We start from the raw sequence: 27,547 nt of genomic DNA on the forward strand, positions 1-27,547 counted from the left end.
CCAGTTCAAAATAAGATTATTGGCCTTTTTGTGTTTCACTGAAAACGAATCATTGGTGAATTTCATTTTGTTAAGCAGTCGGATGAGCTGCTCGCTTTACCCTTTCCTGTCTCCCACTCCTCCGCCAAAAATTCAGTGGAAGCTCGTGGAAATTGCTGTCGTTGACCAATCTTAGCTGCACATGTGACAGGATATCCATCAGTGTGATTAAGGGGGGAAAGCTCCATGTCTCTGTGTCCTATTTGCTCTATGTCACACAGCTTTGCACAGTCCAGATCCCCTCTCACATGACTTGAAAACTCTCCTGCAACTTAACCGCTCCGTGCACATTACACATTACAGATAATGTTACCCTGTTTCAGATTTGCTGTGGTCCTTGGTCTTCTGCAAGTTCTCTGCATCACGGCAGATATAGGTGAGTACACCTTAACGCGTTTTATTTTCATTTTCATGTGAGATGACATAAAACTGTTCTGTTCTGCTCCAGACACTGGCTCCTTCCTGATCTACAATGAGAACCACAAGAAGTGTGTAAGGGTGGAGAGCGCCACATCTGTTACCGTGGCCCGGTGTGATCCTCACGCCAAAGACCAGCAGTTTCGTTGGGCCTCTGAATCGCGCATCCTCAGCCTCAAACTTAAGCTTTGTCTGGCGGCCACGGAGATTACAGACTGGGTGAGGGTGGTCCTCTATGAATGCGACGAAAATAGTGACCTCCAACATTGGCAGTGCAAGAATGAGACGCTCTTTGGCCTGAAAAATCAGGACCTGCACTTAAACTGGGGAAACCGAAATGAGAGGAACTTAATGATTTACAAAGGCTCAGGCTTGTGGAGCCGCTGGAGGATATTTGGCACAAGGGGTGACCTCTGCTCAAAGGGATTTCAAGGTAGGAAATATGGGCACATAATCAATTATAATAAGACAAAATTGCAATTTTTGAAACTGTGCAATTTCATTTGCAATATGTATTTTTAAAGGTTGGATCAACATCCAACATTAGTATTTATCGGGTAGAATCTTTCTGCAGGAGATAACAGTTTAGCTTGTTGTCGTGTTTTTTATCTGTCAGAAAAAAAATGCTTTCAGATTAACCGAAATTACTAAACTAGCAGATCACACTTTATGTAAGTCCTATACAGAAGTAGCTGTCTGATTCTAGGGTGGAAGAGCTTGAATAGATTGAATTCTTACCCCATGAACTCCATACAAAACCTTTGAGGTGAAACGGAACTGCAAGCTGGGCCTCATCACTCAACATCAGTAGATGCCTCGCTTGCTTTGCTTGACAAAGCAAAATGTTTGATTAACTTTAAATCCACGCTCTGTGTCTCCTCAGAGATTTTCGCAATAGGAGGCAATGCCTTTGGAAGTCCTTGTCAGTTCCCATTTAAGTTTTTGGACAATTGGTACGCCGAATGCACAAAGGATGGTCGTACAGATGGAATGCTGTGGTGTGCAACGGAGAAAGATTATGATAAAGACACAAAGTGGGGCTTTTGTCCCACCAAATGTAAGTGCAAGAAACACATTTCAGCCACCTAAACTACAGTATATAAATTATATATGGTACTGTTCCTAACAAGGTAAGACAACGGAACGAATGAAAAAGATGACGTGACTGATAAACATTTAGTTATGTAACACAGAATTATCTTGTTGTATTATATCAGTGCTGACAGGTCTGGTTTCTGACCCTACTCTTGTCACCCAGCAGAAAAACGCTAACACTTCTTCTCATGAATTGTCAACACAGCCCTATCCCTGTTGTCCTTTAAACACAAAACCTCTTTTCACTTGAATTGCTTTGACACTGAAAAAGAAAAAAGAAAGGAAGTTCACTTTCAAGACAGCAAAACAACTGTCAATCTTCACACGTTCTGCTTCGTGCTTTCTGTCTCCACCGTGATGCAGCCACCGAGGGTTGGGACATTGACCCGGTTACAGGGGTTCAGTATCAGAGGAACGCACTGGCAGTGTTGTCGTGGCATCAGGCGAGGAAGAGCTGCCAGCAGCAGGGAGCCGATCTCCTCAGCATCGTAGAGCTCCATGAGCAGTCATACATCTCAGGTACAGAGTCTGAATCCTTTATCTACGCAACACAGCTAACATGAACGACCTCTGACGGCATCGGAATGTGTGGTTTTGACACAGGCTTGACAAATACTTTGGGAATATCCGTGTGGATTGGACTCAACAGCTTGGATTTTGATAGGGGATGGCAATGGAGCAACGGGAACCCATTCAGATACTTAAACTGGGCTCCAGGTTAGTGAAGACATAGTAGATGGTGACAAAAGCAGGTATTATGGTCCTTAAATGCATCATTTAATGTCTGGTGTAGTGAGATTCCTATGTTATTAAATCAACCTGTGTCTCTATTATTAAGTAGTTGGTGCTGCATGACAATATGGAATTTACACTAAATCAAAAACTTGCTTTGACTTGTCCAATAGGTCACCCTTCATCAGATCCTGGATATGTATGTGCAACCCTTAATGCTGGAAAGGCTTCAAAATGGGAGAGCAACGACTGCAACAAGAAAATTGGTTATATTTGTCGCAGAGGAAACTCAACCAGCCTGCCAACAACATATAGTATAATATCTTTATTCAAAATGATCAGAAACTGTGTTATTATTATTACTAGAATGAATCTTCTCATCAGTGTTGTCTCTATCCACAGATAAAGACCAGCCCATCTTCTGCCCCAGTCACTGGGTTCCGTATGCAGGAAACTGCTACTACCTGGACAGGAATAAGAAAATGTGGAGGGATGCTTTAGCTGCGTGCCACAAAGAGGGTGGAGATTTGGCGAGCATACACAATATAGAGGAGCAGAGCTTCATTATATCTCAGTCTGGATACCGTAAGTGTAAAAGAAAACAAACCGGTATAACAAGACTCCTAGAAGTAAATCTAAACCCCAATACATTATTTTAAACTTAAGTATTTGATTAGATTCAACTGAGGAAATAATAATTGATATATTAGTGAGTTTTAGAGGGATTAACAGATAGAATCAGGCCTCCTGCTTCCCCCTGTTTCCAGTTTTTGCGCTAAACTAAGCTAATTGAGCTTCTTCAAATTTATCCTACAGAAATAAAAATGGTATCAAATTCTTTATCTAAGAAAAATGAACAAACTGCGTAACAGAGCTTGATAAAATTAAATATGAAATCTGTTGGAAAATATGAAAATAGCAGGCACTCCAGTATGGAACAAAGGTGAAATGCTATCATATTATAATAATGTGTTTGGAATTTATATGTGCAACACCACTGTCAATATTTGCCAAAAAATGAATGAAAAAATGACCACATTATGTGCCCCATGTGCATTTAAAATCCTCAGTGGCGACAGACGAGCTCTGGATTGGCTTGAATGATCACAGGAACCAGTTGTTATTCGAATGGTCTGATGGCTCCCATGTGACCTTCACCCAGTGGCAGCGTGATGAGCCGTCTCACGCCACCAACCTCCAGGAGGACTGCGTCCTCATCAGAGGAAAGGTAACACCCATAAGTCATTTAATACAAAAAGGAAACATCAAATGTTCGGTGGTTCAGTTCTCATCTTCTGCACACACCCCGTACAGGACGGGGGGTGGGCGGACTACATGTGTGAGAAGACGTTCGGATACATCTGTAAGAAGAAGGCGTCCACTAAATTAAGTGAAGGTACCCATGAGGAAGCCAACCCGGGATGCAAGATTGTGAGTGATGTAATTACCTTTAAATAAGTAGAATTATGAGATTTCGTCCAACACTTTTTTTTTCTTCTTTTTTTGCTATTTGAAGGGCTGGAAAAGGTTTGGTTCTTACTGCTACAACATTGGATCTGAGACAAAAGCCTTTAATGATGCAAAGCGGAAATGCTCAGACGCTGGTGCCAATCTGCTGGATGTGTCTGATAGGTAGTAGAATCATATTTACACTAACATGATCTCACACTGTATTAGAAGCATTTCAGGCACTTGGATTAGATTAAATCTTCAAAAACATTTTGCACATGTGGTATCCTTTCCATTAACTCCACCAATAAATCAATACGATTGATTTGAAGTTGTTTTATTGCTCATTTTCATGTCTTTATGTGCTTTTTTGTAGATATGAGAATGCCTTCTTGGTAAGTTTGGTGGGTTTAAGACCAGAAAAGTATTTCTGGACAGGTCTTTCCAACACAGCCGACAGAGACACTTTCAAGTGGACGACAGGAAGAAAAGTCAGATTCACTAATTTCAATGTGGGCATGCCAGGTACATCAAACTTCAATTTGCATGTCTCGTTTTTCTACTCAACTCCATTTTTTACCTACACTAACAAATCCAAATTTTCATCTCAATTTTCAATCTAATGTCACTTTATCTACATTTGTTCCCTCCCCCAATTTCTTTTGGTGTATTTAATAAAAGATAGAAAACAAGGTTGCGTTGCCATGACAACTGGTGCTTTCGCTGGATTATGGGATGTCATCAACTGCAACACCAAGGTGAAGTATATCTGCAAGAAACGAGCAGAGGGTGCAGCGATGTCGACCGTCCCGCCGACCACACCGGCCCTGAGCTGTGAGGCTGGATGGACCCCCATCAGCACGAGGAACATGTGCTACAAAGTAGGACTACCTGAACAAATCCGTGCAATCTCAGATATTAAAGCTGTAAAACTCACTTGTCTCCTTATTTGTTTTGCTCATTGAAAAGCTTTACAAAAAAGGTAAGGAACTGAAGAAGAACTGGCATGAAGCGCAGGACTTCTGCAGGGCCATCGGTGGGGATCTGATGAGTATACACAGTACGCAGGACCTGAACGTCGCTCCGTATGTTAGCCTAAACGCTACTATATGTGAGAAACATGTGATGCAAACCAGTCAATGAAGTAATCTGTGCTGGGGCTTTCTGTTGTTGTACAGGTTCCATTCATCAAACGGAGCGTGGATTGGCTACAGTCTGGGTAGCAAAGGTTTTGTCTGGAGCGACGGGTCTCCTGTATGTACCCCTTTATTTTTGTCATAAAAGGTTTCACCCTATAACATTCTCAACCCTGATCTAATAGTGTATATTTTCACAAACTTGGAGCTAGTCTGACTATGGGAACTGGGGCTTTGGTGAACCAAACAATCACAATGATGACGAGCACTGTGCAGAAGTCCATCTGTACTACGGGCGGCACTGGAATGATCGACACTGTGAGGCCTACAATGACTGGATCTGCCAGATCGGCAAAGGTAACACCACTCTCATTATGGAGCTTATAAGAATCCCCAAAAAGTTGTGTGCTGCAAACTTAAGAGAGCCCTACTCGACTTCTAAGAGTGACCTCTTTACTTATAGGTGTGACCCCCAAACCTGAGCCCGCCACAACTCCACCGAGTAAGTAAAACCGCCTGAATGCCTCCTTAACTGAACTTTAATTATGATGAAATCTTGTGCAAACCTTTCCTGTAGGATATCTATACCACTCCCTGTAATCCCATGGATAGAGTGGCAAATTGAACTTCTCTACTTGTATCATCAATTTTCTAACCATGGCGTGCAGATAGCTCAAAGCACGGCTGTGTGTCACTGCAGCCTGGCTAGTTGATCACTATTCACTCTCGAAGGACACTCCATGGATTCAACTTTGTTCCCTTTGCAGAATACAACACCACTGAGGATGGCTGGATTATATACAATGACACACAGTATTTCATCAACATGGACAACCTTGAAATGGAATCTGCAAGAGCATACTGCAAGAAGAACTTTGGTGAACTTGCGGTCATCACAGGGGAAAGTGAGAGGAAGTTCCTTTGGAAGCAGGTGAGAAATTCTGAACATTTTCTCCAAATAAATTAAATTGTTTAATGACCTTCATACTAACACGTGTGTCCTTAAAAATATCATCTGATGTGATGTCGAACGCAACAGTTGTGTACATCCCTTATGCCATGTCTCTCTTTTGACTATATTCCACAGATATCAAAGAGATCACAAGGGCAGTACTTCATCGGCATGACGGTGAATTTGGATAAATCATTTAGGTAATTCAAACTCTAAGTCTACTTTGAAATTCGAAATACAAAGATGTGACATTTTGTTCACACTTTTCTTTCCATTTTCAGCTGGGTGGACGGCACCCCCGTTACGTACACAGCATGGGAAAAGAATGAACCAAACTTTGCTAATAATGATGAGAACTGTGTGACTATGTACAAGAGCATGGGTAAATAACACCATACTGTGTTAATATCATAGAGACAGGCTAAAAATCTTTAATGATCATTGTCTGTGGACTCTGTACATACAGGATACTGGAATGACATCAACTGTGGCATGGAGCTGCCTTCTATTTGCAAAAGAAGCAGCAGCTTTGTCAATACAACAATGTCCCCCACCACTATTCCTGTGGGGGGATGCGCTCCAGAGTGGGTCCTTTTTGAAAAAAAGGTGAAAATATATAATTCCATTCAACATTTTACTCCAATATATTGCTGAAATTCAAATTCAAGACAAAGATGTCTTTAGACTGTCAGGAAGTGATTTAACCTCTGACAGGAACCTGAAATGTTTGTCTACTGTCTCTTTACACACTATTCCAACACACAGTGCTACAAATTTGTTCTGGGGGATGACAATAAGAACTGGCAAGATGCCAGGACATACTGCACAAGCCAGGGAGGAAATCTCGCTTCTATTACAAATGACAGAGAGCAATGTGAGTGATTCCTTCACGGTGGTCCATAAGTATTATTTCAGTATGCAGCGCTAAAGTTAATATACCACAGTTTTAAGAAGCTTAAATAATATCTGTGTCGTCTGTTTAGCATTCCTTACAACAAAGATGATGGAATATAATAACGATTTATGGATCGGCATGAATGACGTCAACTGGGAGATGCACTTTGTGTGGACAGACGGCAAAGGCATTACCTACACCAACTGGGCCAAAGGACATCCAGTGACGATGCCTGATGGACGTTACCCATTTGGACATGAGGTTATTCCAGCTTCATCATTTCTTTCTCTATCAAACCATTTCTCCTTTAGATAAAATTAATAATGTGATGGTTTGCTTAATAATGTGATGTTTGCAGAGTAGTAGCAAAGATGTGTTACCAGCAAAAACAATTTCTTTAAGTATCCAAAAAAATCTTGTATATTCTATAAATTGTGTTTGCTTTATTGGGAAAAAGGGTCAATACAATACAGTACTTCATAGACCTGTGACTGTTTATCCTTCCGTTCAATAATGGTTGAAGAAAATTTAAAAGTAGTGATAGGATAATCCAGAAAGTACAACATGCCAACAAGAGCAAACATCCACAAGCGAAGAATCATTATTTCAATAACGGTGAAGCAATATTATCAAAAGAGTTATAAAAAGAATGACTTCTTGTTATTATTGATTAGTTCTACATTTGCAGAAGATGTGGTTTTAAAACAATATGTAATGCAGTTGCACAAGCGAAGGGAACTCATATACTTAAATCTGTCTGACAGACGTTTGACTGTGTGATTATGGTGGGCAGTGTATTCAAACAAACCGGACTCTGGAAAGTTGAAGACTGTCACTCCAAAAATGGCTTCATTTGTAAAAGAAACACAGGTAGGTGAAACCTTACCTGGATGCCATTATTAACAGGTATACTAATATGATGTATTGTGAGCAAAAACTGGGGGAAATATCTTTCAGATGAAAGGTTTTTTTTTTGTTTGTTGTTAACATAGATTCTCAGATTGCCGTCCCAGTCACGACAGCGCTACCAAAGGGTTTCTACAAATTGGGCAACGACTCCTACAAACTGGTCACCCAGAAGATGAGATGGGATGAGGCGAGGAGGCAGTGCCAAGCAGACGACTCAGATCTTGCCAGTATCCTGAATCCTGTGAGCCACGCATCGGTCAACTTAAAGATTTTCAAGCACAACGAGCCAGTTTGGATCGGCCTCAACAACAACGTGGTAGAGTTACTGCATGACACTCACATTGAGACCAGGACCTTTTAGTTCTGTCTGCACTTCCACTAATGCAATAATAATGAATCCTTCTTCCAGACCGATGGGCGGTTTAGATGGGTTGATAACTGGCGGCTTTCTTACACCAAATGGGGCATAGATGAGCCTAAAGATAACTATGGCTGCGTGTATATGGACGTGGACAAAACATGGAAGACAGCACCATGCACCAATGCCTATTATTCCTTATGCAAGAGATCATCAGGTAAGAAATTGCCTTTTTTAGATTCCTTGAATTGCACAGTGTCAGTCAAACATTATGCTACCTCGCTTTCAGAAATCGCACCAACAGATCCCCCACAACTCCCTGGAAATTGTCCAGAATCAAAGAAACGAAGAACCTGGTTACCTTTCAGAGGCCACTGTTATTCCTTCCAAAACGTAATGATGGACAACTGGGCCCATGCCTCAGTTGAATGTCTCAAAATGGGTATGCTAAAAAGAATATCCACTGACGAATTGTCGTTTCTATTTGTATTAAATATTGAGAGTCCCTTACTGTGGCTGCTTTCATCAGGTGCTTCCCTGTTGAGTATTGATGGTCCCCAGGAGGAGGCGTTCGTACAACACAACCTGGAGATTCTGCAGGACGATGCTAAATCCTTCTGGATTGGTCTCTATAAGACTCACGAAGGTGTGCTTGGCTTGCTGAAATTATATTCATCCAATATAGGAGATAAAATCAAGGCATTAAATTAACCAATGTGACAACAGAAAATTTTTCTACCATGTTGTAGGATAAAGAAACAGAATAGCAGCAATGAATTTCATTATAAAATTATAATAATTTTCTATTTTTCAGAGGAGTGAAATTAATTTCTCACATGTCTAGTTAAGGTTCTCGAAATTCTGTGAGATCTGAGAATTTCAAAGACCAGGTGTATATATCCACTGAAAATGCTCAGCTAGTGACAATAAAATTAGGGGAAAGAATTAAGGATCCTGATTTAATTGTTTATGAGTATGTGACCCTCCTTGCTTCAGGTGAGTGGATGTGGATTGATAACAGTGTTGTGGATTACACCAACTGGAAAGCAAAGATGCCGGGTTCAGGGTCGTGTGTGAGCGTGGATTCTCTAACCGGACGCTGGATTACCAGCAGCTGCAACAAGTTTAAAACTTACATCTGCAAGACAGCCAAAGGTAAGTTTGATCAGCCATCATGCAGTTTTAATTCAACCAATCAGTCACTCACATTGATTATGTATTGTTTTTCCAGTTGTTACGCCTACAGAAAAACCACAATCTGTTGGTAAGGCTCTTGATCTATTATCTACTGTATAATGAATTTGATTGCTTTGTTACATTGCTGTTATTTCTAATTATATTTCACATTTGCAGTTCAAGTTATTGAAGAAGTTTCTCATGGGTCTGCCGGCATCACTGTTGCTACAGTGCTCGTCGTAATCGCCTTAGTGGGACTTGGTGCCTTCCTGCTGTTCCGAAAACGGATCGCTACCCCTGTTTTGGGAGAGAGCACCTTTGACAACAAATTGTACTTCAACAATCCACTCCGAGCTGCTGTGGACACAAAGGGTCTTGTGGCCAACATTGAGCAGAATGAACAAGCATAGAAAGACTTTAAATTAGAGGCATTAAGCACTGTGACTAGATCTGGGAGTTTCATCTCAATTTCACACTCTTTAAGGTATTCTGTTTTCCACACATGAATATTGCCCAAATCATAATGTTTCATATCTGTTATATAATAGTTCATAAGAACAATGTTAGCACTGACACTGCACTAGAAAAATCAGGGATGAGATAATATAAATTACAATCTATAACAAACCTACATGATTATGTGATTTGTGAAGTATGTACAGATTATTTTTTACTTGAGCTAATCAATACAAGAAGAACACTTGTAGACCAAACACTGACAACTCAAGAAAGGTGAAAAAAAGTTTTTTTTAAAAAATATTAATGTTATTAGCCAACTGGGTATCTTGTTTGCATTGTCCATTGGCTACTCATCTTTCATTTTCTTTTGTCTAAGATGTTGTAAATAGAAGCTTAATAAAATCTGAGGAATAATTCATCAAAATTAATTGCTTCAGTTTTGTATTTTGAAGTGCACCAATAGACCAACATTAACTTGGTTTGACCATGATTTGCAGAAAAAAGTTATGACATGTTTCAAGACATACATGGTAATGACTGAAATTAAAAGAATTTACTAGACAAATATGGGATAACAACAACATAGCACTGAGGCTGCTGGAAGTGTATTTGGCAATAAATGATGTTGGTTGACCACCAAATATGTGTATAACTCATCTTGAGCAAGACAAACATGTTTTCATGTCTAGTTAATACATTTTCTGGCAACCATGAATGAATATCTGATCCTAATCTACTAGGAAAACATTTAAATATTTCACTGTATAAGTTAAAAGTTTGACATGTTAGTGTTGCCAGTTCAAAAATGAAAAAACTCAATAGAAATCCACTCTGGTGATGTCACCAGAGTGGCTATAAGTCTCCCATTAAGGCAATATCTAAAGTATGACAAAGCCAAGTAATGAAGAATCCCAATAACACACTTTGATTAATTGTTGAGCAGCAGCCCAATTATTCATTGATTAAATATACTGTATATCATCATAACTTGTACTACAATAAATTACAATGAATTATTTTTACATTATCAGTGCTGCCGGATGATCTCAATGAGACACAAATAACAGCTTCCTGCCCTGCGACAAAAAAAGTCTGGAATTTTAAGTCACTTTGCCAACTGCAATAATTGATAAGACTCCCTTGATCACTCATAGTGATCAAGGAAGGAGAATATGATAATTAAATGTTGGCTGTGTGTGAAAGGTTGTTTCAAAAAATATACAAGTAATATGTTATTTTAGGTGTAAAGTTATAAATAATTAAAGTTGACTTAAATACTACCCTGCCAGGTATCAGACGTTCAGTTATGCCAGTGATCGGCCACTTCCATCAGTCAGCGGTCCCCATGGTAACCACAGACCTCTACGTCTCTCATCGCTAATCCTCCAGAGCTTAATCAACTCTTACTCCTTATAAGAAGGCTTTACCGGCACCAATGCCCAAGAATTCACCCCAAACAAGAACTGGATTTTCTGTTTATCCATCAGGAGGAGGAAAACAAACCTATTTAAAAGGAGTTGGGAGAAACAGAAGGGAGAACAGCAAGTTTTTTTTTCATCTGTTTTACCTCAGGTATGACCGCCAGCTTTAGTCCTCATATTGCTGAGTTCATTTGACCTGCAGCCTGTCGTGTGGGAGTGTGTTGACAAGTATTGAGAGAAAGCTCGCCATGTTTTGTACTCTATGTTTGTTTGATATATGATGACTAAGACAACATAGAGAATAAGAAAACCTTTTGAACATCTCCAGTACACTTATGTAAGTTGGATTTGGATGCTCGTAGAAGCATATAGAAAGTTATTTACACCCTTATGATAATATTCACACCTTTACAAATTGCTTTCTCTTTTAAACTACATTTGAGGAGGGTTACTTTTAGATGAGGATTTCCGTCTGAGACCCACATTAAAAAAATGAAACACGGCTTTGTGTGAATTGTAGCTTTTCACCAGTTCATGGTATTCCTCAATACTAATTATTTTCTACACCGTCTCCCCCTTCTTGCCCCCTTCTCCCTGCCCCTGTGCTCCCTCACTAGCATGCACTAATCCTTTTGTTCTGGACTGAGGGGCCCAGGTTTTGACCGGCCATTTGGCACTGCAAGTTCTGGTTCAGCTGAGGGTTTGCCCTCCTGTCCTCCACCGAATCAGGCATTCTTTCTTCTAACGCCTCCCACAGCTCTTCTTTCTTTGAAGTGTTTTCTCTTCTTGCCCACCTTGAGTCCGAATTCTCTCTCACTTTGTTTTTGTTTTCTACGCATCATTTCCTCGGCAAGACCTGAGGGAGTCGGACCGCCTCGATAGGAAGATGCACCTCGGGAGAAGGACTCCGACTTTGCTGCTGCTGCTGTTGCCTCTTTGTCTGCTGGGGAGGATACAGGAGGTGAAAGGGCAGGAGCAGCGGCACCTGCGAGAGGCTCTCGGGGCCTTAGATTTGCCCCTGGGTTTGAATGACGAGCCACGGCTCCAGAAGAACCACATCAGTATCCTGATCGCCAAGTTACTCCATTTGGTGCACTGTGCAGAACAAACTGGCACATCTCAGGAAGTTTGTGACAAGGTAAGGCCTATACCCAACAGACATGTCACTGCCTGAGTACATGAGAACCTTTCACATTCATAACATGCTAATGATGGCTTAAGAATTCATCCATTCCTGTCTGCTTGTTGGAGAAGGGTACTTGTTGTGGCTGGAATGCGAGTAAATGCGAAGGCTTAGGTCCTTAGCTTCTATGGGGCATTCACGCTGAGTGGGTGTATTAGACGTCCGTTAGTTTGACACAATAACCTCCATTTAGATTTAGAGGTATTCAACATATTTATGCAGCTGAGTTGATGATTTTATGTTCCCAGAGTAGAAAGGGAGGTTTTAAAAATGTGGAGAGCAGCATACCTTAATGGAGACAGCATCTTAGTGTGTGTGTGCGTGTGTGTGTGTGTGTGTGTGTGTGTGTGTGTGTGTGTGTGTGTGTGTGTGTGTGCAAACACAACTGCTAGGAAAAAGAGTGGAGTGAATCCAATCAGCCTTTCATTAAACTGGTGTGTAAATTCCGGGTCAACACTCTATTAGTTTGGTCTTTTTCAATGTTCCGTCCTTCAACTTCACCTAAAATACCTGTCATCTCTTCCCACCCCTGTTTGTCTTGCAGTGTCTGACGCCAGAAATAGCTCTGTCAGTGCTAGAGGATGATGGGAAAGTTTACGTCACAACCGAATCGTACCAGCGAATCTCCACTGCTCTGCTTTACTACATCATCAACTTGAAAAACCTTTGCAGGTCCAATATGACCTCTCTTTCTTTCAATTCTTCCTCTCCATTTGAGAACTACCAGTTCTACCTTTTGGCCCTGACCAATCTGCACCCAGACGAGGATGGTAACTTCTTATCATCCAGCGAAACAGAAAGTATTTTGCGGCTCATCAACAAGCACGACCACCAAGGCACCTCATCTGATTTGCAAGTAAGGGATTTTTATTATCAGAGAGATTTATCATATCTCAGTATCTGAGGATCAAAAGGTGACCTTTTTAATTTCCATCCCATAGTGTATTGATGCCTCTGGTCTACTTGAAGATGTTAATGCGCAAGAAAATACAGGTGCTGATTTGTCTTCTGTACCAAGACTGGCTGCAGCCATCATCAGCCATATTCTACAGAGAAGCTGTTTCCAAGTGAGGAACCTCCCTTCTCCTGCTTTCTTCACCAACTATATCTTCCAAGCTCTAAATTGCACAAGTGACCTGCAGATAGTGGGTAAGTTCAGAAGCAAAGCTGGCCCATTAAACACATTTCAACACAAAGACATTTTTCTCTAATAACTGACAACTTAAATCTAACATTGACTGTCTTTTACCTCCATTCTGGTCTCAGCACTTAATAAAGTACGTCATTGATGAGTGTGTCATTTTCTCATTATATAAAATAATTTTTACTGAACCAAAGGAATGTGATGTCATATTTTGTTATCCATTTAGTATCTTAGCTTTTAAAGAGTGAGTTTCAATATCTGTACCTGACACTTTTTCAAGTATCTAAAAATAAAATTGTCTTTTACATGAAAAAGAGGTCAATTCTAGGCTGCTTCTTGAACACAACCCAATTTCCTTTGCTTAGACTTGGAGGAGTTGCTTCATCAGCTGGGAGTCGGACACGAAGCGGTGACACACAGTCACAACAGGAAGAGGCGGAGCATCGCAAAGAGTTCAAAGGAAGCTGTTGGACATCAACTGGGTGGCTGCAGCCATGAAAATGGAGAACTAACCCGAGACTGGGCAGAGGTGAGGCTGAGGCAAACGCTTGATTAAAAAGAGACTATCCTGTACTGTGGCTTGTTTAGACAGCATACTCCTCATCCCCAAATTTGTCATTTGCTTTGAATCTATTCAGGTATGTTTTTCAGCCAATCAGCTGGTGGATATTTTTGCTCTGAATCCTCATTTGCCAATTTCCAAGAAGCACTTCAGTCAAATTTGCCCGGCCATCATTCAGCAGTTGCTAGGCAATGCCTGTGAATCTGCAGAACAAAACAGGAGACGATCTCTGCCCACTGCTGTCGAGAGTAAGACTTTTCACCCCATGGTTCTTCCATACAGCCTACGGTATCCTACTGCAAGTTGTTTTTTAATTCAGGTCACTATTAAGCAAGTCAAGATTAAAAAGGGAACTGATAGATTTGACCATAATTCTTGTAGAGAGAATCAAATACCAGTCCAATAAAGTCCTGGTCTTTCTTTTAATTTGGGTCCATTGTTTGCTGATGTCAAGGCAAGATGTGCTTTTGTATCACTGATATTTATGCAGTAAGAAGTGTCTAAAGTTGAAATACTCTCCTGCTCCAGAGTATGGCTACAGCACAGCCGCTGTCCTGCTCATCACGCTGGGCTCCATGCTCGGTATCTGCCTCATCTTCTTCACTTCCTGCCAGGAAGTCTACACTCTCATCCTGCAGCTGTTTGTGGGCTTGGCAGTGGGGACCCTCTCAGGAGATGCACTCCTACACCTCATACCACAGGTATAGGATAGAAAGACACTACCCCATCCTCTTTATCTGTGATGGTGCAGTGCTGAAGATACTGTGTGCACAATGTTGAATAAATGCCTAACACCCCTTTGACTTCTTTGGAGATCCTTGGCCTCCATGATGATTCCCATGATCACGATGTGGAACACTATACAGAAGGAAAGGAATATCTTTGGAAAATTCTGGGGATGATTGCAGGGATCTACAGCTTTTTCCTTATTGAGAGGATCTTTTCCTTTTTGGTTCCTTCTCATGGCCATGTAAGAGTTTTTTTCCCTGACATTTACTGATGGCACAAAAAATGTCAAAAATAGGAGCTGAGTTGATTTTCTTTATCCAGCCAGATGTTGACCTTTAGGAGTTTTCATGAACAAGCAAATCTGTGCCAAGTCTGAACTTCGTCAGAGCTGACTGCTTTCCTTTTGTCTGCAGGGTCATTCTGGTGACCTTCCCTTGGAGCTCAGATGCAACGGTCGGACTCAGAGGGGCAAGTCCATCTCTACCATACAACTGGTCAGTCTGATCACCACCCAGACTATTTTTTTTTCTTATTTATTCAACGTTAACCTCATTCCCATAATCAGCTTTGGGATTTCCCGTAATTCAGTTCCCATCATTAGCTGTTATGACACGGCGGGTGACATTGCAAGGTCATTCCTGGAACACGGACAGTAAAAACAAAACAACAAAAGAAAACATTGTGACATTTTAACTGCTGAGCGCAGTGTTCATTTGAAATTTCAACACTACCAATGATTTGAAAGAAATAATTTTGTATATTATAATTCATATTTCAGGTAGTATGCAAAGAAAGGCAAAAGCACACACAGGCTACGTCTTTACTTCGCCAATGACGAGATGTGGTCTCAGCTGATGTTGTATCCATCCGCCAACATGTGGGAAAGAACGAGATCCGGTCGTTACTAGCGATAATGTCCAAAACATGGGTCACATCTCGAATTTTTGCTCGTATCTTGAACAAAAACACGGATAGAGTGATGGCTTATCTAAAAAAAACCTCATAAGTTGAGTAGCTTGAATATCAAGGTACTGCTATATTCAAGATGTTATAGAAACAATATCTCCACAAACACCATCAACTTGGTAAGACTCATCTGAAGCCTGTCTTTCACTGCTGGCCTATCAGAACTGATTCATCTGTTGTCCAGCAATAAATTAATTTAAGCTAAAGTTAAAGAAGTGACATTGGTCTTCACAAAGTGAAAAAAATGAACACACATTAGCACAAATACTGTACAATACATTTAATTCTGACTGCCATTAAAACAATGTCTTGTGTTGCTCTTATGTAAGAGCGATGAGGAGCAGTGTGGGAGGGAGTAGAGGACAGGGTATGTAGGATGTTGGAGAATGAGAAGCATTGAATCATTCAGAATGCACTTCATGCTTTTGTTGAATCGTGTAACGTTCAATAAGTACTTCAAAAGTAGAACATTGAACTGTAGTAGAACTATAGGACATATTTTACAGAAACTCCCTTTCGGTTGTCTTTATTTGACTATTCTTTGTTAAGTTAGATACAAAAGTGCTGTTTCTTTGTATTTTACAGGGTCCAGTGGATGATTCGGAAAGTACAGAGGTATCTCCTGAAATCCCACACGCAAGGACGCCATCGCACCAGAGTAAGCTCCATTAACATCAACATGGGCTCCAAAACACATGTGAACGTGATGTCCCGTGTAACTAGTTGCCTGGAATAACAGATTAATTGTCCCCATGACGACACAGGCTCCCTTTATGTTCCCAGGGCAAGGGGTTCCCCTGCTGGCTGTGATGATAATTGTGGGAGACAGCCTTCATAATTTCGCCGACGGCTTGGTTGTCGGAGCGGCCTTCTCCTCTTCGTCCGAGACTGGCATGGCGACCACCGTGGCCATCCTGTGTCACGAGATCCCGCACGAGATGGGTGAGCGGTCACGATCCTCACTTCAGCAACGCTTCTGTTGTTTTTCTTGGCTGAGGCCAGACCACATTCTGTTTGACATCTTTCCTGCTTTCTGTCTAAAAGGTGACTTTGCAGTGTTGCTTAGCTCTGGTCTCCCGGTGAGGACCGCCGTGTTGATGAACTTCCTCAGTGCTCTGACGGCCTTCATGGGCCTCTACATCGGATTGTTTGTTTCCTCAGACACTGAGGTGCAGCAGTGGATCTTTGCTGTCACTGCTGGGATTTTCCTCTATTTGTCGCTGGTGGAAATGGTAAGTGAAGATGCTTTATGTCACTTAATGCCAATTTTCTAGAAATGTGTTTGGAAAGGAATGATTTTAATAAATCAGGTAATAGTGAAATAGTACTACAGTACATGTTGTAAGACACAGGCTGCCACATCTCTGGTTTTAGTGCAGAAAAACACATTTCTTACTGATATCTCTTTCAAAGCTAAAAATAACTTTCTTCTTTCTGTTTTTAGCTTCCAGAGATGAACAGAGTGAAGAGCGACAGACCGTGTCTCATGTTTTTAATGCAGAACCTCGGCCTGTTGATGGGTTGGGCCTGTCTCCTGCTGCTGGCACTCTTTGAACATGAACTCAAATTCTAAATGCAGTCTGAATGACGTATTTCTGCACACGGGTTTATGCCGACACAAGGATGACTTGTTTTTTACTGCTTTTTTAACAAAACATCATTCCCCATTTATCACTTTTAACCCAATCAACTTGCGAACAGGATGTTTTATCAAGGCAAATGGTTTAGCCCTATGAATCCTCTCTTTTTATACAATGATTTATTTTTGTATGAGAGGTATCACTGGCAACTTTTTATGGACACTAAACTCTTGTGGCCTTATTTGGAAGCATCGGGTACTATTGTACATATCTGTCGTTTTGTGAGATATAAATGCTGCCTCATATAGTCACAACTTTTGATTTTGAGGTACTTTCTTAACAGAAATACATAAAAAAAATTGCAAATCTATTTGTTTCGGTTTGTGCAGTAATTTATGTCAGTGTATTTAAACAAAGAGGAATGAGTGCAATTCAGTCATGTAAGAAAATGTAGTGCTCTGCAAAGCAGTTACTTCTAAATAAACTATTTCCAAATACCCTTCAATGAACCGGAGGACTAACAAATGAGGCATTTTAAACAGATTTCCTATTCAAAGTGCATTAATAATAAAATCCCATATTTGGGTTAAAGAGAGGAATACCTCTTTGTTGGGAAAAAGCTGCTCAGAAATACATTCATTTCTAAATCTCTGTCAGAGTAACGTTGCTCCTTTTCACATTCTCATCTCAGCGGTATTGTTCTTTGTTTCGAAGCCTTGCTGTGATCCGATATGAGGTTGATTCCACCCACCTGAGCTACTTGCTCTCTTGATGACTAACGCTCGGTGTACAAGACAGAAACCCCAGCACAATCTGGCCCACACAGCAAACACACTCTCCTGACTGGCTGGAGGTGTCCAGCAAAAGTGGGTGGAAAAGTAGGGAATATGATGAATATATTATTGCACTAAGTTCAATTATTGCAACAATTAACAATTAATTAAAATAATTATTAATAAGTAATGAATTGCATTGGTAATACTGAGAGATTAAATTCTTTTTTATGCAATTACCTGAGTTAGGAGTTAGTTGCATGTTAATTTACCTTTCTACGGTCATGATAGAAGTGCAAAGTCAGTTATATTGACAGTCATGAGAGTGTTCGGCTACCACGTCAGAAAAGCTGACTGTCACTTCCCAAGCGATGCTCAAACAATAGCAGGAAGTCCACTGCATTTTCTCTGATTCTAGCGTTTTTGCTGTTTTTACAGAAATGCCAGTCCCGTTGGCATTTCCAGGAAAGTTTAGCTTATTGGTTTGTGAGTAAATCTGCTCTTTTGAAACAAAGAGAACATTTTTGGAATACGTGTGTCTTTTTCAGGGCAAACGGAGGAAGGAAGAGCTTGTTATCTTTGCCATGTTGGTGTGAACACTGAGCGTCCTCGCTTGTTCTTCAGAAGGAGAAATCTGCTCCGGGGTCACCAGGGCAGTGGAACACAAAGAAACAAGGGGAAAAGTCATGAGAAGGGGATAAAAGAGGAAATATAAAAGTGTTTTCCCTTTTGATTTCAAAGGATGCAGCTGAAAGAAATGTTATTACACCGGCAATCCTTCGTTTTTATGGTTTGGTAGGTGTAAATGAGGCTTGTTATTAGTCTGTAAATCACGGAGTTCCAAAATAAAAAAAATCCTAAACCCCTACTTAGCTAAGATCTCAATGCACAGACAAAATGATGCAGCTGTGTTCACAAGCTTAGACGTAATAACTGTAAAGAGACCTGGTTTTGTTGTGGACATTTGTGGGGTGGTCTTTTGGAATGTAGTAGCACACAAACTCACTAGAGGGCAATGACGAAAAACAAAAGCTTTGAGCTGCCTGCCCTTAAAACCTGGACTGAGCAGGAAAAGCTTCACTTCATCTGCAGAATAGCCTCATTTTGATTGGATACAACAACAGGTGATTCTACATATGACTGTTTATAGCTGCACTATTTGATCGACACATGTAAAGGATCTACATCACAAGTATATGCAGCAACTTTTAAAAAGTACAGGAACAAAATAAAGTTGGGAAAAACTCAATGAGATGTCATGATGCACATGATAGAAGAAATGATGATCATAATTTTAAAAATGTGTTTTTCCTACTGGAGTTGGAGATCATGCATGTGAGAGATCATCCATCTTTGTTCTTCCACAAGACATCTCAAGGAGTTGTTCATGTGCAGTAAATGTAGATGAAAAATAGATCTGGATCATTATGTAAATTTATAATTTTTCCTTCACTCATAGATTCATGACTATAAGAATGTGATTCCAAATGTTTCCAGAGTCAAGTATTTAGGTGGTATTCTTAATTTGGCATAAAGAATGTTATTATGTTATTATGTGTGTCCCTTTTATTAGTGGATTTAGTGGAGGTTTCTAGTTCATTTTACTTCTTATTAAATCCAGAATGTTTTTATGCCCAATCATCTGCTTTCATTTGAGCTCAATGTCTCCAATCAGTCACAGATAATGATTTGGCAGCAGCCACAACACATTCCCTCCACAACAAAAGCGATTGGTTTCATTTTTTAATACGGAGTCTATTTGAATTCCCACCACAAAATCGAGATATTAAAACTTATTTACAGACGGATTTCCTTTTTAAAAAAAAAAAAAAAAAAAGTTGTTGTACATCTTTGTCCCGGTGCGTTGTGGGAAGACACAAGTGTTGGCGTTGGATGAGTGCGCGCAGGGCGCAGCAGAGCGCACAGCCAGTGTGGGCAGGAGGCAATGCTATTCCGGGGGCTATAAGATCAGAGAATTCAAATCATCTACATCTGATTAAGACGGAGAGCCGCTGCAACCCTCTTCCCTTCAAGCTCCTCCTTGTCGCTTTCCCGTCTCAAACTTAAAGATTGGCGGTGCCTGCTTGCTTCCCGCAACCGGTTCAAGATGACCGTCAGCTCTGGTGGACGCAGCTGACGCATCTGTCCCTGCCGCTCTTTGTGATTATGTGATGTCTATCAAATGTTGTGATGGTCGTGAATAATACTCCTAAAAGAAGAGCAGCAACACCTCTGGTAAAGCGCATGGATCCACTGGAGCAACCGATGTTACAGGTGCGTTTAATTTAAATGTAATCACCTTATATAGAACATTTAATAAAGTTCACCAGTTATCCTTCCGTACCTGCTTCACCTGACTTTTGCCTCACGCTGATTGGCTGAAGTTGTTTTGCCGTAAAGTAAGTTTCGGTTGCGTAAAACGAGGACATAGAGACTTGTGCGTGCCGGTTTGTGGATCTTTGGTAGTTTTCGTCAAAAATGTCTCCGAGGCTGTTACCTGTGCTGAAGTAAGTGTTTCTGTGGCTGGTGTGTAATGTATAATCTCACCACTACTCACTATTTATTGTATCATATGTGGTCAAAATATTTCTCGTTCCACGTGAAACAATTTAAATTGAAAGTTCTTGGTTGAAATTAAAATTTTATTCTCATGATGTATCGTTTAGACTTTCTCCTCAAAGTGTCATATAAACATTCTTGCGGACTAAAATGGCTAATTTTAAAAAATGCCATGTTTAAATCATAGCCCTATTTAAATAAGTGATGGGATGTTTGGAATAACTGTCTAAAAGCACCCTTTCAAGTGCAAATAAGCAGTAAATGAGTTCAAAAGGGTAAAAATATATTGACATTTTGTGCCAGATAAGCCTCAGATAAAATATTACAATTCACAAACATTACAAAGTGCATGTGTGCAAAATATTGCTTGTATTTTTTTTTTTGCTTGGTGGAGTTAATTCAGCCTCACCCTGTTCTTCAGGCTGTCTCTGGGCAGCTCCAGTGTTCTCCCTGACATGTGCACCATTAGTGTGTCCCCAGGGGCCAGGCTGGAGTATAATGCAGATTTGACATCATTTTCTGTTTTTCTGTTGCCACTAGCAACGCATGCTGCATGGACACTTGAGCTAAGTGCATTACTCTTCCAGCCACAGACCGTATCAGCTCAGATATTTGAGACCACCCACATAATTATCTTCATTTTTATAATAGCTGTCATAATATTACACTTAGAGTGAAACCCTGTACTTTGCTAGTTGAACAATCAGGCTGTGTGTCAACACGTAAAGGACAGGTTCAACTTTTTTCTGTGTTAAAACAGTAAAAGCACTGATCTATATCTGCCGATTGGTATACAATATGTTATTTATAATAATTATTTATTAATAGTGTGTAATCAATGTTTTCTTCGTGTGACCTTTCTCGAAGATTATTTTCTATACCTATTTTATTTTCATTTTAGCTTTCCTCATCAATGTCATTTAAAAGAAAAAAATCCTCTAGGTTTTTGCTTTCGTTTTTTTGTTTCTGCTCTAGCTTTAGTTAAATGTGGATATGTGTCAGTGACAAGATCAGAATGAGTATAAGAATGCAGAGAAATTGAATTTGTCTGCTTTTAATCCACCGTCTTTACGTCCCAGTTTCGTGAACGCTATATTTCAGGAATGCGTTGTCGGGCTGTTTTCAAATTTGGCACAAAACTAACAAAATGATTCAGTTTTGAGGTCCAAATGTTAAGATTACCATCAAGTCATGTGAATCCCAACAGATATTCTGCGCATCTGGGTTGAAGGTTTTTGTAAAACGTCAACATTTAAGAATTTTTTATGTTGTTGTTTTTTTACATTTTACAAGAGCACCACCAATATTGAAGCAGTATAATCCATCACAAGATCAACGGTTTAGCTGATAACAGGTGATTATGCTTCTTCATGATGACCTTGCCTTGAAAGTGGTTGAACAGAAGGACAGAGTTAAAAAGAAATACCCTGTACACTGACCAGGGAGTCAACACAGGAAGTCACAGAAACACACATCCTGTCTGCAGTTGTTTTAATTCAGACGTGATTGCCTATTAAAGACTAAAACAATCTTAATTGCATGGATTCTATCAGCATTATATTCATTTTGTTGTTCTTAATGTCAGATAGGAATAAATCGCGTTCATTCTACATCAGACGTTTAGTGTTTTACAACCTAACTCTGTCCCTTCTTACTCTCTGTAGTCTCACGGCAAAGGAGCTCGACGAAAAGGTCGATTCAAAGGTTCAGACGGCAGCACCTCCTCCGACACCACAACCAACAGTCTTGTTCGCCAGGTAAAGATGCAAAACAATTCACCTGATGGAACATACAAACTTTTTTATACTTGGTTGGTTACGTTGGATCCCTTTCGCTGAAAGTAAAAAAAAAAAAAACCCACAACACTTTAAATTGCAAGGCATCACGGTTCTTTAAATGATAAATAAAATCGGACTGCATCGGATCAGCTACTTATCATTCTGTGTGTAATATATTAGCATGTTGTTATTCAGTGATATATTACATAATAATATACAGTTATTAAACTTCATGGCGGCAGTTGTCTCATGCAGGAATGTAACGCTTGTGTGTGTGTGTGTGTGTGTGCGTGTGTGTTTGAGAGTGTGTGTAAATCCATAACTGTAAATGCAAATTGGCGTAAGAGTCATCATCATCCATCAGGTATGAGATGTGTATTGCAGTGAAAGCCTTTTGTAAACACCGCTGGGTACAGCATGTTAAGTAGAGACTTCTCTTCTGAACTGCATGCTCACAGCAACACAGCAGCCTGTTATGAAACAGATCCACGGCGTCTGGTCTTTGTTGAGCGGACCTGTAAAGGATGGGATTGGCCGGGTTAAGGATGCGCGCCCCTTGCCTAAATGTTTCTGCCTTTTTTGGAGGAGGCGCTCATCGTCTCTTCTTGGACACGGCGGCGGTAGAACGACAGAGAGCTGGAGCGGATCAGAGCGAGACGCTGACTGCTGGCTGGCCGTCTGCTCTGTCAGAGAACTTCTGAATGAGCTACTATCATCAGTGTTAAAGCTCAACGGGAGGCGCCTGGTGAGAAATGTCCTGATTTTTACCAACACCGAGGGGAAGTCATGCCCATTCCCATAGCCCCTGCCCCCTATAATGAGGAATTCCCCTCCACTGAGTCATCTCACATAAATACCAGGCTGGGAGTGGTTTGATCAGAAACATAACGCCAGATTCTGGAGAAATTTGAGGCCGTTGTGAGTAAGAGACAAGAGAGGGATGCGGGAAAAGTGGAGGAGAAATGAGTTTCAAGGTCGGTGAGGCCTGCAGAAATATCCTTGTTGAGATATTTGCCACACGAGCGGCCCCAGAAATAGAAGCTGTTCCAGTAACTCCTCTGTTTGGATAATAATGTAAATACTGTTTTTCCAAATGTGTTATCATAACAGCTGTTTTAGAATGACCTTATTTCCCTCACCCTCATGCTCAATCATTCTGGCTCTGATTATTTTTGCTTTTCAACTGGCAAACTAACAAGAGGGGGGATAAAACAGAACTTGTGTTTTCTTATCTCACTGGTTATTCATCAATCTGTCGTGGTTTTTCAAAAAGGCCGTGAGGATTTTGAAATAATATTTTGTGTATTGTGGTTTACCCTCTCGTCTAAGTTGTTGTTTTGCGCCTCATTGTTCCGGCAGTCCCGTAGGCGTCTCAAGAACAACTAGTGAAGGTCGCCCCTCGGATCAATACGCCACAGCTCCTGGCATCATAACAGCGACTTTCACGTAACCGCATGTAAACACTTCTCAAAGGAAGCATTACTCACACTGCTGCAGATGGAGGTCAGAGGGCAGACAGCGAGTAGGTTGAGAGAGAGTGGATGGGAGATGTTCCTTGCGGTTGTGGCCCGATGCCCTCGGGAGGGCGGAGGAGGCTGGGAAGGGCAGGAGGTCCGGGCCGGGCCGGACTGCTCAGTCGTGGGATTACCAAGTGTTGGAACTGGAGCTGAGAAGACGAGCAGCAAAAGGTCATGAAGCTTCATCTTCAGGCTGATGGTTGGGTTTTATTCCTGTGGAGTGGTGGTCTTCAACAGTGTAAGCAGTTTACAGTTTGTTTAATCAAAACGTGGATGTGAAAACTGGCAGTTCTGTGAACTGTTTCTTGTCCAGAAGGAGATGCCGGGCAACCAGTGAAGAAATAACAATCTATTATTTTATGACATATTGATTTAGAGGTCGTCCTATAACTCCTATAACTTGGATTGTTCCGTTTGAAGAAATTCATACTAGCAGTTTCTCCATTGTCCTAAACTTTATCCTTAAGCAAAGCTAAAGAACTAGCTGCCAGTTGTGTTGTCTGCATTATCTGAGATCAGAGTTACATCCTTTCTTGGACTCTATGAGACAATGTGTGTGTGGTTCTGATGTTTTCATGTAGCTGTTGGTCAGAGAATGTTTGAGTGTTCCTTTTCACCTTCTGTGTGAGGAAGATGATGTACTCATTTTCCCCTTTCTGGATGAAACACCCCTGGTGTGTTTTCTGATCATATTAGAAACTGAACTCCCTATAGGTGTAAATGTGAGTAGGCTGGCAGTGTGTTTAGACAGTTTGCCTTGAGCCTAATGCATCCTGGGAAACATCCAACCCCCCCAATGACCCTGAATAATAATAAACTTTCTTTATATAGTGCTTCTCTAGAAACGGAGTTAACAAAGTGCTCTACAGAGTGAGAAACAAAGCTCTGAGCAAATAGGAATGAAACGCGAGGGGGAAAATAGCTCATAAACTCGTGCCCAAAGTGTGGAATTTAAAAAAAGATCCAGGGTTTGAAGGTGAAATATCTTCTGTCAGGCTGCTGTAAACTTAAAACATCTGAAGCCTAATGTCTCATCACTTTTCTTTTTCTATTGGCTGAGTCTGGTGTGCTCTGATTGAGGATGTCAGTTCACTCTTTCCAGCTCACATATTGGATGTGAGACACCAGGGATTTACTACATCGGTTCACTTGATCCTGGCTTGGGGGGGGGGGGGGTAAAGTAAGGTGGTTACCAAGGCGTAGAATGAATTTGAAGAACCTGCCAGTGACACAAACACAAGGAGGTTAAGTTCAAACTCAAATTGTTGCATAACCTGCTGTCGTAATTAGCCTTCAAAGCTTCTCACACTTATGTATTATATATTTTTGCGCAGTTTCTCCCACCTCTGTCTCTTTGACCTCCGTCTACATAACAGTGTGTCTCTGCTGCAGCAGCTTTTCCTTTGTGTATTGTTGCAGTTCCAAATTCTGTACATTCAAGCTGCAGACAAACAGACTGTGATGAAAGACTGTCTGGCTGGGGCAGGAAACCCCTTCTCACGCCGACCCTGATTAAAAGCATTTTTCTTTTCATCATCATCTTTAGTATTTTTTTCTCTTCTTCAAATAAAATAGGGATGACGCAATGAGTTTTCTATTTATTCCTATCAGATATGGTAACCCTTGATTTTATGTGTAACGTATAACATCACTATGCAAGGGTGAAGTGTGCAGCATTAATCCTGATGACCTTTGTCTGAACTCTGAGCCACTTGTGTCATAGTTTTCCAATGGCAGGTATTTCTGGAAAGTTTGTGTGTGTTTTTTGGCAAGAAAATGCAGCCATGGTGGACGCGTTTAAGCTATTTACAATATATTTTAATCTATGACAACTGCTGCACTCACTTCATAGAAACCAGACTGCCATCTAGTGGCGAAATAAATTGAAGCAAGCATTTTAAGCGATATTCAAGCAGAAGAAACATTTTCTTAACATGTGATATTAACAATCAAGGACCAATATATATATATATATATATATATATATATATATATATATATATATATATTTTTTTTTATTAGAAAATGATTTTTTAAGAAACAAAGGAGGGGAAAAATAAATGGACAAAGAAAAGAGAACACTGTTACATCAGATATCAATTAAATTCATAAGAATGGAATTGGCTTCTTTAATAAGTTTGAATAAAACAAGGAAGTGTTCAGTTATTAGTGCTCGTGTTCTACTCGTAGGAGTCATTAGTGTAGTAATTGTTGCAATCATTTATTTATTGAGTCTACAAAATGAAAATAGCTCTCTTGTTTGCAGGACGAAACTGCACTGGAAAAGTAAACCGTGTGTGGTTATTCAGAACACTATATTATATGTAATGATATGATGCATTTCATTTGTTCCATCTCATTTCCCAGATGCTTGCACATGTCTCCAAGTTTGATGACGTTGTATTCTGGTTTGTGATAGAAATCTATGAGATGAAGATAGTTTTCTGATGCATCACATTTTTATTGGCTGTTTTCTTCTTTGACAATTAAAAAACATGTTTAATGTGTCTGAATTAAACATGAAACATTCGAGCGTGTTGACGTGATCTCCTGATGTCTCTTTTGCGACCTTAGGGGCAGCTGAGCGGTGATTACATCCCAGAGGGGTTCGGGCTCTGACAGACAAGCTGGAGATAGAGAGGAACCTTTCTTTTCATAATGATACCCTTCCATCACAGCAAATGCTTGTCAGCCAGTAAATTATGGGCAGTAAAGTTGAGAAGCATCAGCGTTGATGAAATGCGTTGACAGATTTACATTTGGCTGAGTGGTTGTCAGTCCAGAGGAGAAGATATATAGATATTAATTCCACTAAATATGAGCCTCGAAGCTGTATAACAAATGAAACGCTATCTGCTCAGGGACGCCTAAATCCTGCGTATGTGTTTAACAAAACCCCATGATCCGTTAACCTTATCATGAATTTGTTGTGTGTGTGTGTGTGTGTGTGAGAGAAGGGGAAATTAAAATGGGACCAGAGGGGTTTTAATTTGTAACACAAACAAACTGTGTTTGTATTGATAAAGCAAACAAGATAAAATGCTCGATACACAGCCAGAAAGATTATGTAGTGATTTCTACAGAGCTATAGGTCTATAGGGAAGAAATTTTTATTTCATGCATTCTTCCTTATTGTCAAAACCTGGTACCTGCATGACTTATCAACGCTCACGAGGCATTTCTATGCCATTGTAACAGTTTTCCAGATATTCAGGTTTGCTTTGTCGCTGTCCGATATGTTTGTGTGACATCTAAATGAAAATGTCATTTTAATTTTAAATGTAATTTTCCCTACAAACCAGAGTCGTGCGTGTGCTGGCGCATTTATGATCCTTGAACATCAGCATCAGATCTGGGTAACATTGACTTAATCATCCATGAAAAAGGTGAAAATGTGATCATCATGTTGTGATTTTGTGCAGTTTTTCACGATGAATGATGCAGCTCAGGTCGATATAATGCGTTTATTAATGGTAGAACTGCCAGAAAGATATTTCAGGGCACTGTCAAGTCTTTGATATTCAGGTCATCACCCATGCTGTGTGCTCGTGTTGTCTTTGTTGCCGGATGAGATTCATACACACGACCGCCGTCCTGCTGTGTGAGTGAACATTACCTGTGCAGCTCCTGCTCGCCACACGTCCTTCTTGGAATGAACACGAGCGAGAGAACACGAGTACTTCTGGCTGACGCAGCAGTTTCACCACAGCAGTGACAC

At 40.5% G+C, this 27,547-nt stretch overlaps 3 protein-coding genes across 6 annotated transcripts in view; all 3 read left to right on the forward strand.

The window, feature by feature from the left end:
- The first annotated feature begins 246 nt into the window (after positions 1-246).
- Positions 247-10,250, forward strand: mrc1a (mannose receptor, C type 1a). Its single transcript, XM_068343750.1, has 30 exons — positions 247-415; positions 488-889; positions 1,340-1,513; positions 1,915-2,070; positions 2,155-2,268; positions 2,457-2,597; positions 2,686-2,868; positions 3,354-3,511; positions 3,598-3,714; positions 3,800-3,915; positions 4,109-4,257; positions 4,414-4,613; positions 4,702-4,817; positions 4,911-4,986; positions 5,081-5,225; positions 5,332-5,370; positions 5,636-5,799; positions 5,956-6,020; positions 6,102-6,202; positions 6,287-6,426; positions 6,586-6,694; positions 6,804-6,976; positions 7,480-7,585; positions 7,708-7,940; positions 8,034-8,199; positions 8,272-8,424; positions 8,512-8,628; positions 8,979-9,137; positions 9,214-9,246; positions 9,336-10,250. The coding sequence occupies exons 1-30, from the start codon at positions 346-348 to the stop codon at positions 9,566-9,568; spliced, it is 4,308 nt and encodes a 1,435-aa protein (XP_068199851.1). The 5' UTR covers positions 247-345; the 3' UTR covers positions 9,569-10,250.
- An 832-nt stretch (positions 10,251-11,082) lies between these two features.
- Positions 11,083-19,246, forward strand: LOC137587646 (zinc transporter ZIP12-like). 3 transcript variants are annotated; one of them, XR_011033952.1, is made up of 14 exons: positions 11,083-11,189; positions 11,656-12,176; positions 12,766-13,077; positions 13,163-13,370; positions 13,731-13,894; positions 14,004-14,175; positions 14,456-14,628; positions 14,742-14,897; positions 15,070-15,150; positions 16,208-16,280; positions 16,406-16,564; positions 16,667-16,854; positions 17,067-18,068; positions 18,524-19,246. XR_011033952.1 is itself a non-coding variant. In XM_068304203.1 (13 exons), exons 2-13 carry the CDS (start codon positions 11,925-11,927, stop codon positions 17,193-17,195), a joined length of 2,067 nt encoding a protein of 688 aa, XP_068160304.1. In that variant the 5' UTR covers positions 11,083-11,189; positions 11,656-11,924; the 3' UTR covers positions 17,196-18,075. The 3 variants fall into 3 exon arrangements, 1 of the variants encoding a protein (XP_068160304.1); XM_068304203.1 differs by lacking the exon at positions 18,524-19,246 and having other exon boundaries at positions 17,067-18,075; XR_011033953.1 differs by lacking the exons at positions 17,067-18,068; positions 18,524-19,246 and having other exon boundaries at positions 16,387-16,564; positions 16,667-16,807.
- A 196-nt stretch (positions 19,247-19,442) lies between these two features.
- The window catches only part of cacnb2a (calcium channel, voltage-dependent, beta 2a), a 49,125-nt gene continuing 41,020 nt past the window's right edge, over positions 19,443-27,547 (forward strand). For both annotated transcript variants that reach the window (XM_068343835.1, XM_068343837.1), the window contains exons 1-2: positions 19,443-20,249; positions 22,199-22,291. In XM_068343835.1, coding sequence (XP_068199936.1) covers positions 20,166-20,249; positions 22,199-22,291 — 177 coding nt within the window. In that variant the 5' untranslated portion in view covers positions 19,443-20,165. The remainder of the gene's footprint in view (positions 20,250-22,198; positions 22,292-27,547) is intronic.

The sequence above is a fragment of the Antennarius striatus genome, chromosome 20 (assembly GCF_040054535.1).
Source record: "Antennarius striatus isolate MH-2024 chromosome 20, ASM4005453v1, whole genome shotgun sequence".
NCBI classification, from domain to species: domain Eukaryota; kingdom Metazoa; phylum Chordata; class Actinopteri; order Lophiiformes; family Antennariidae; genus Antennarius; species Antennarius striatus.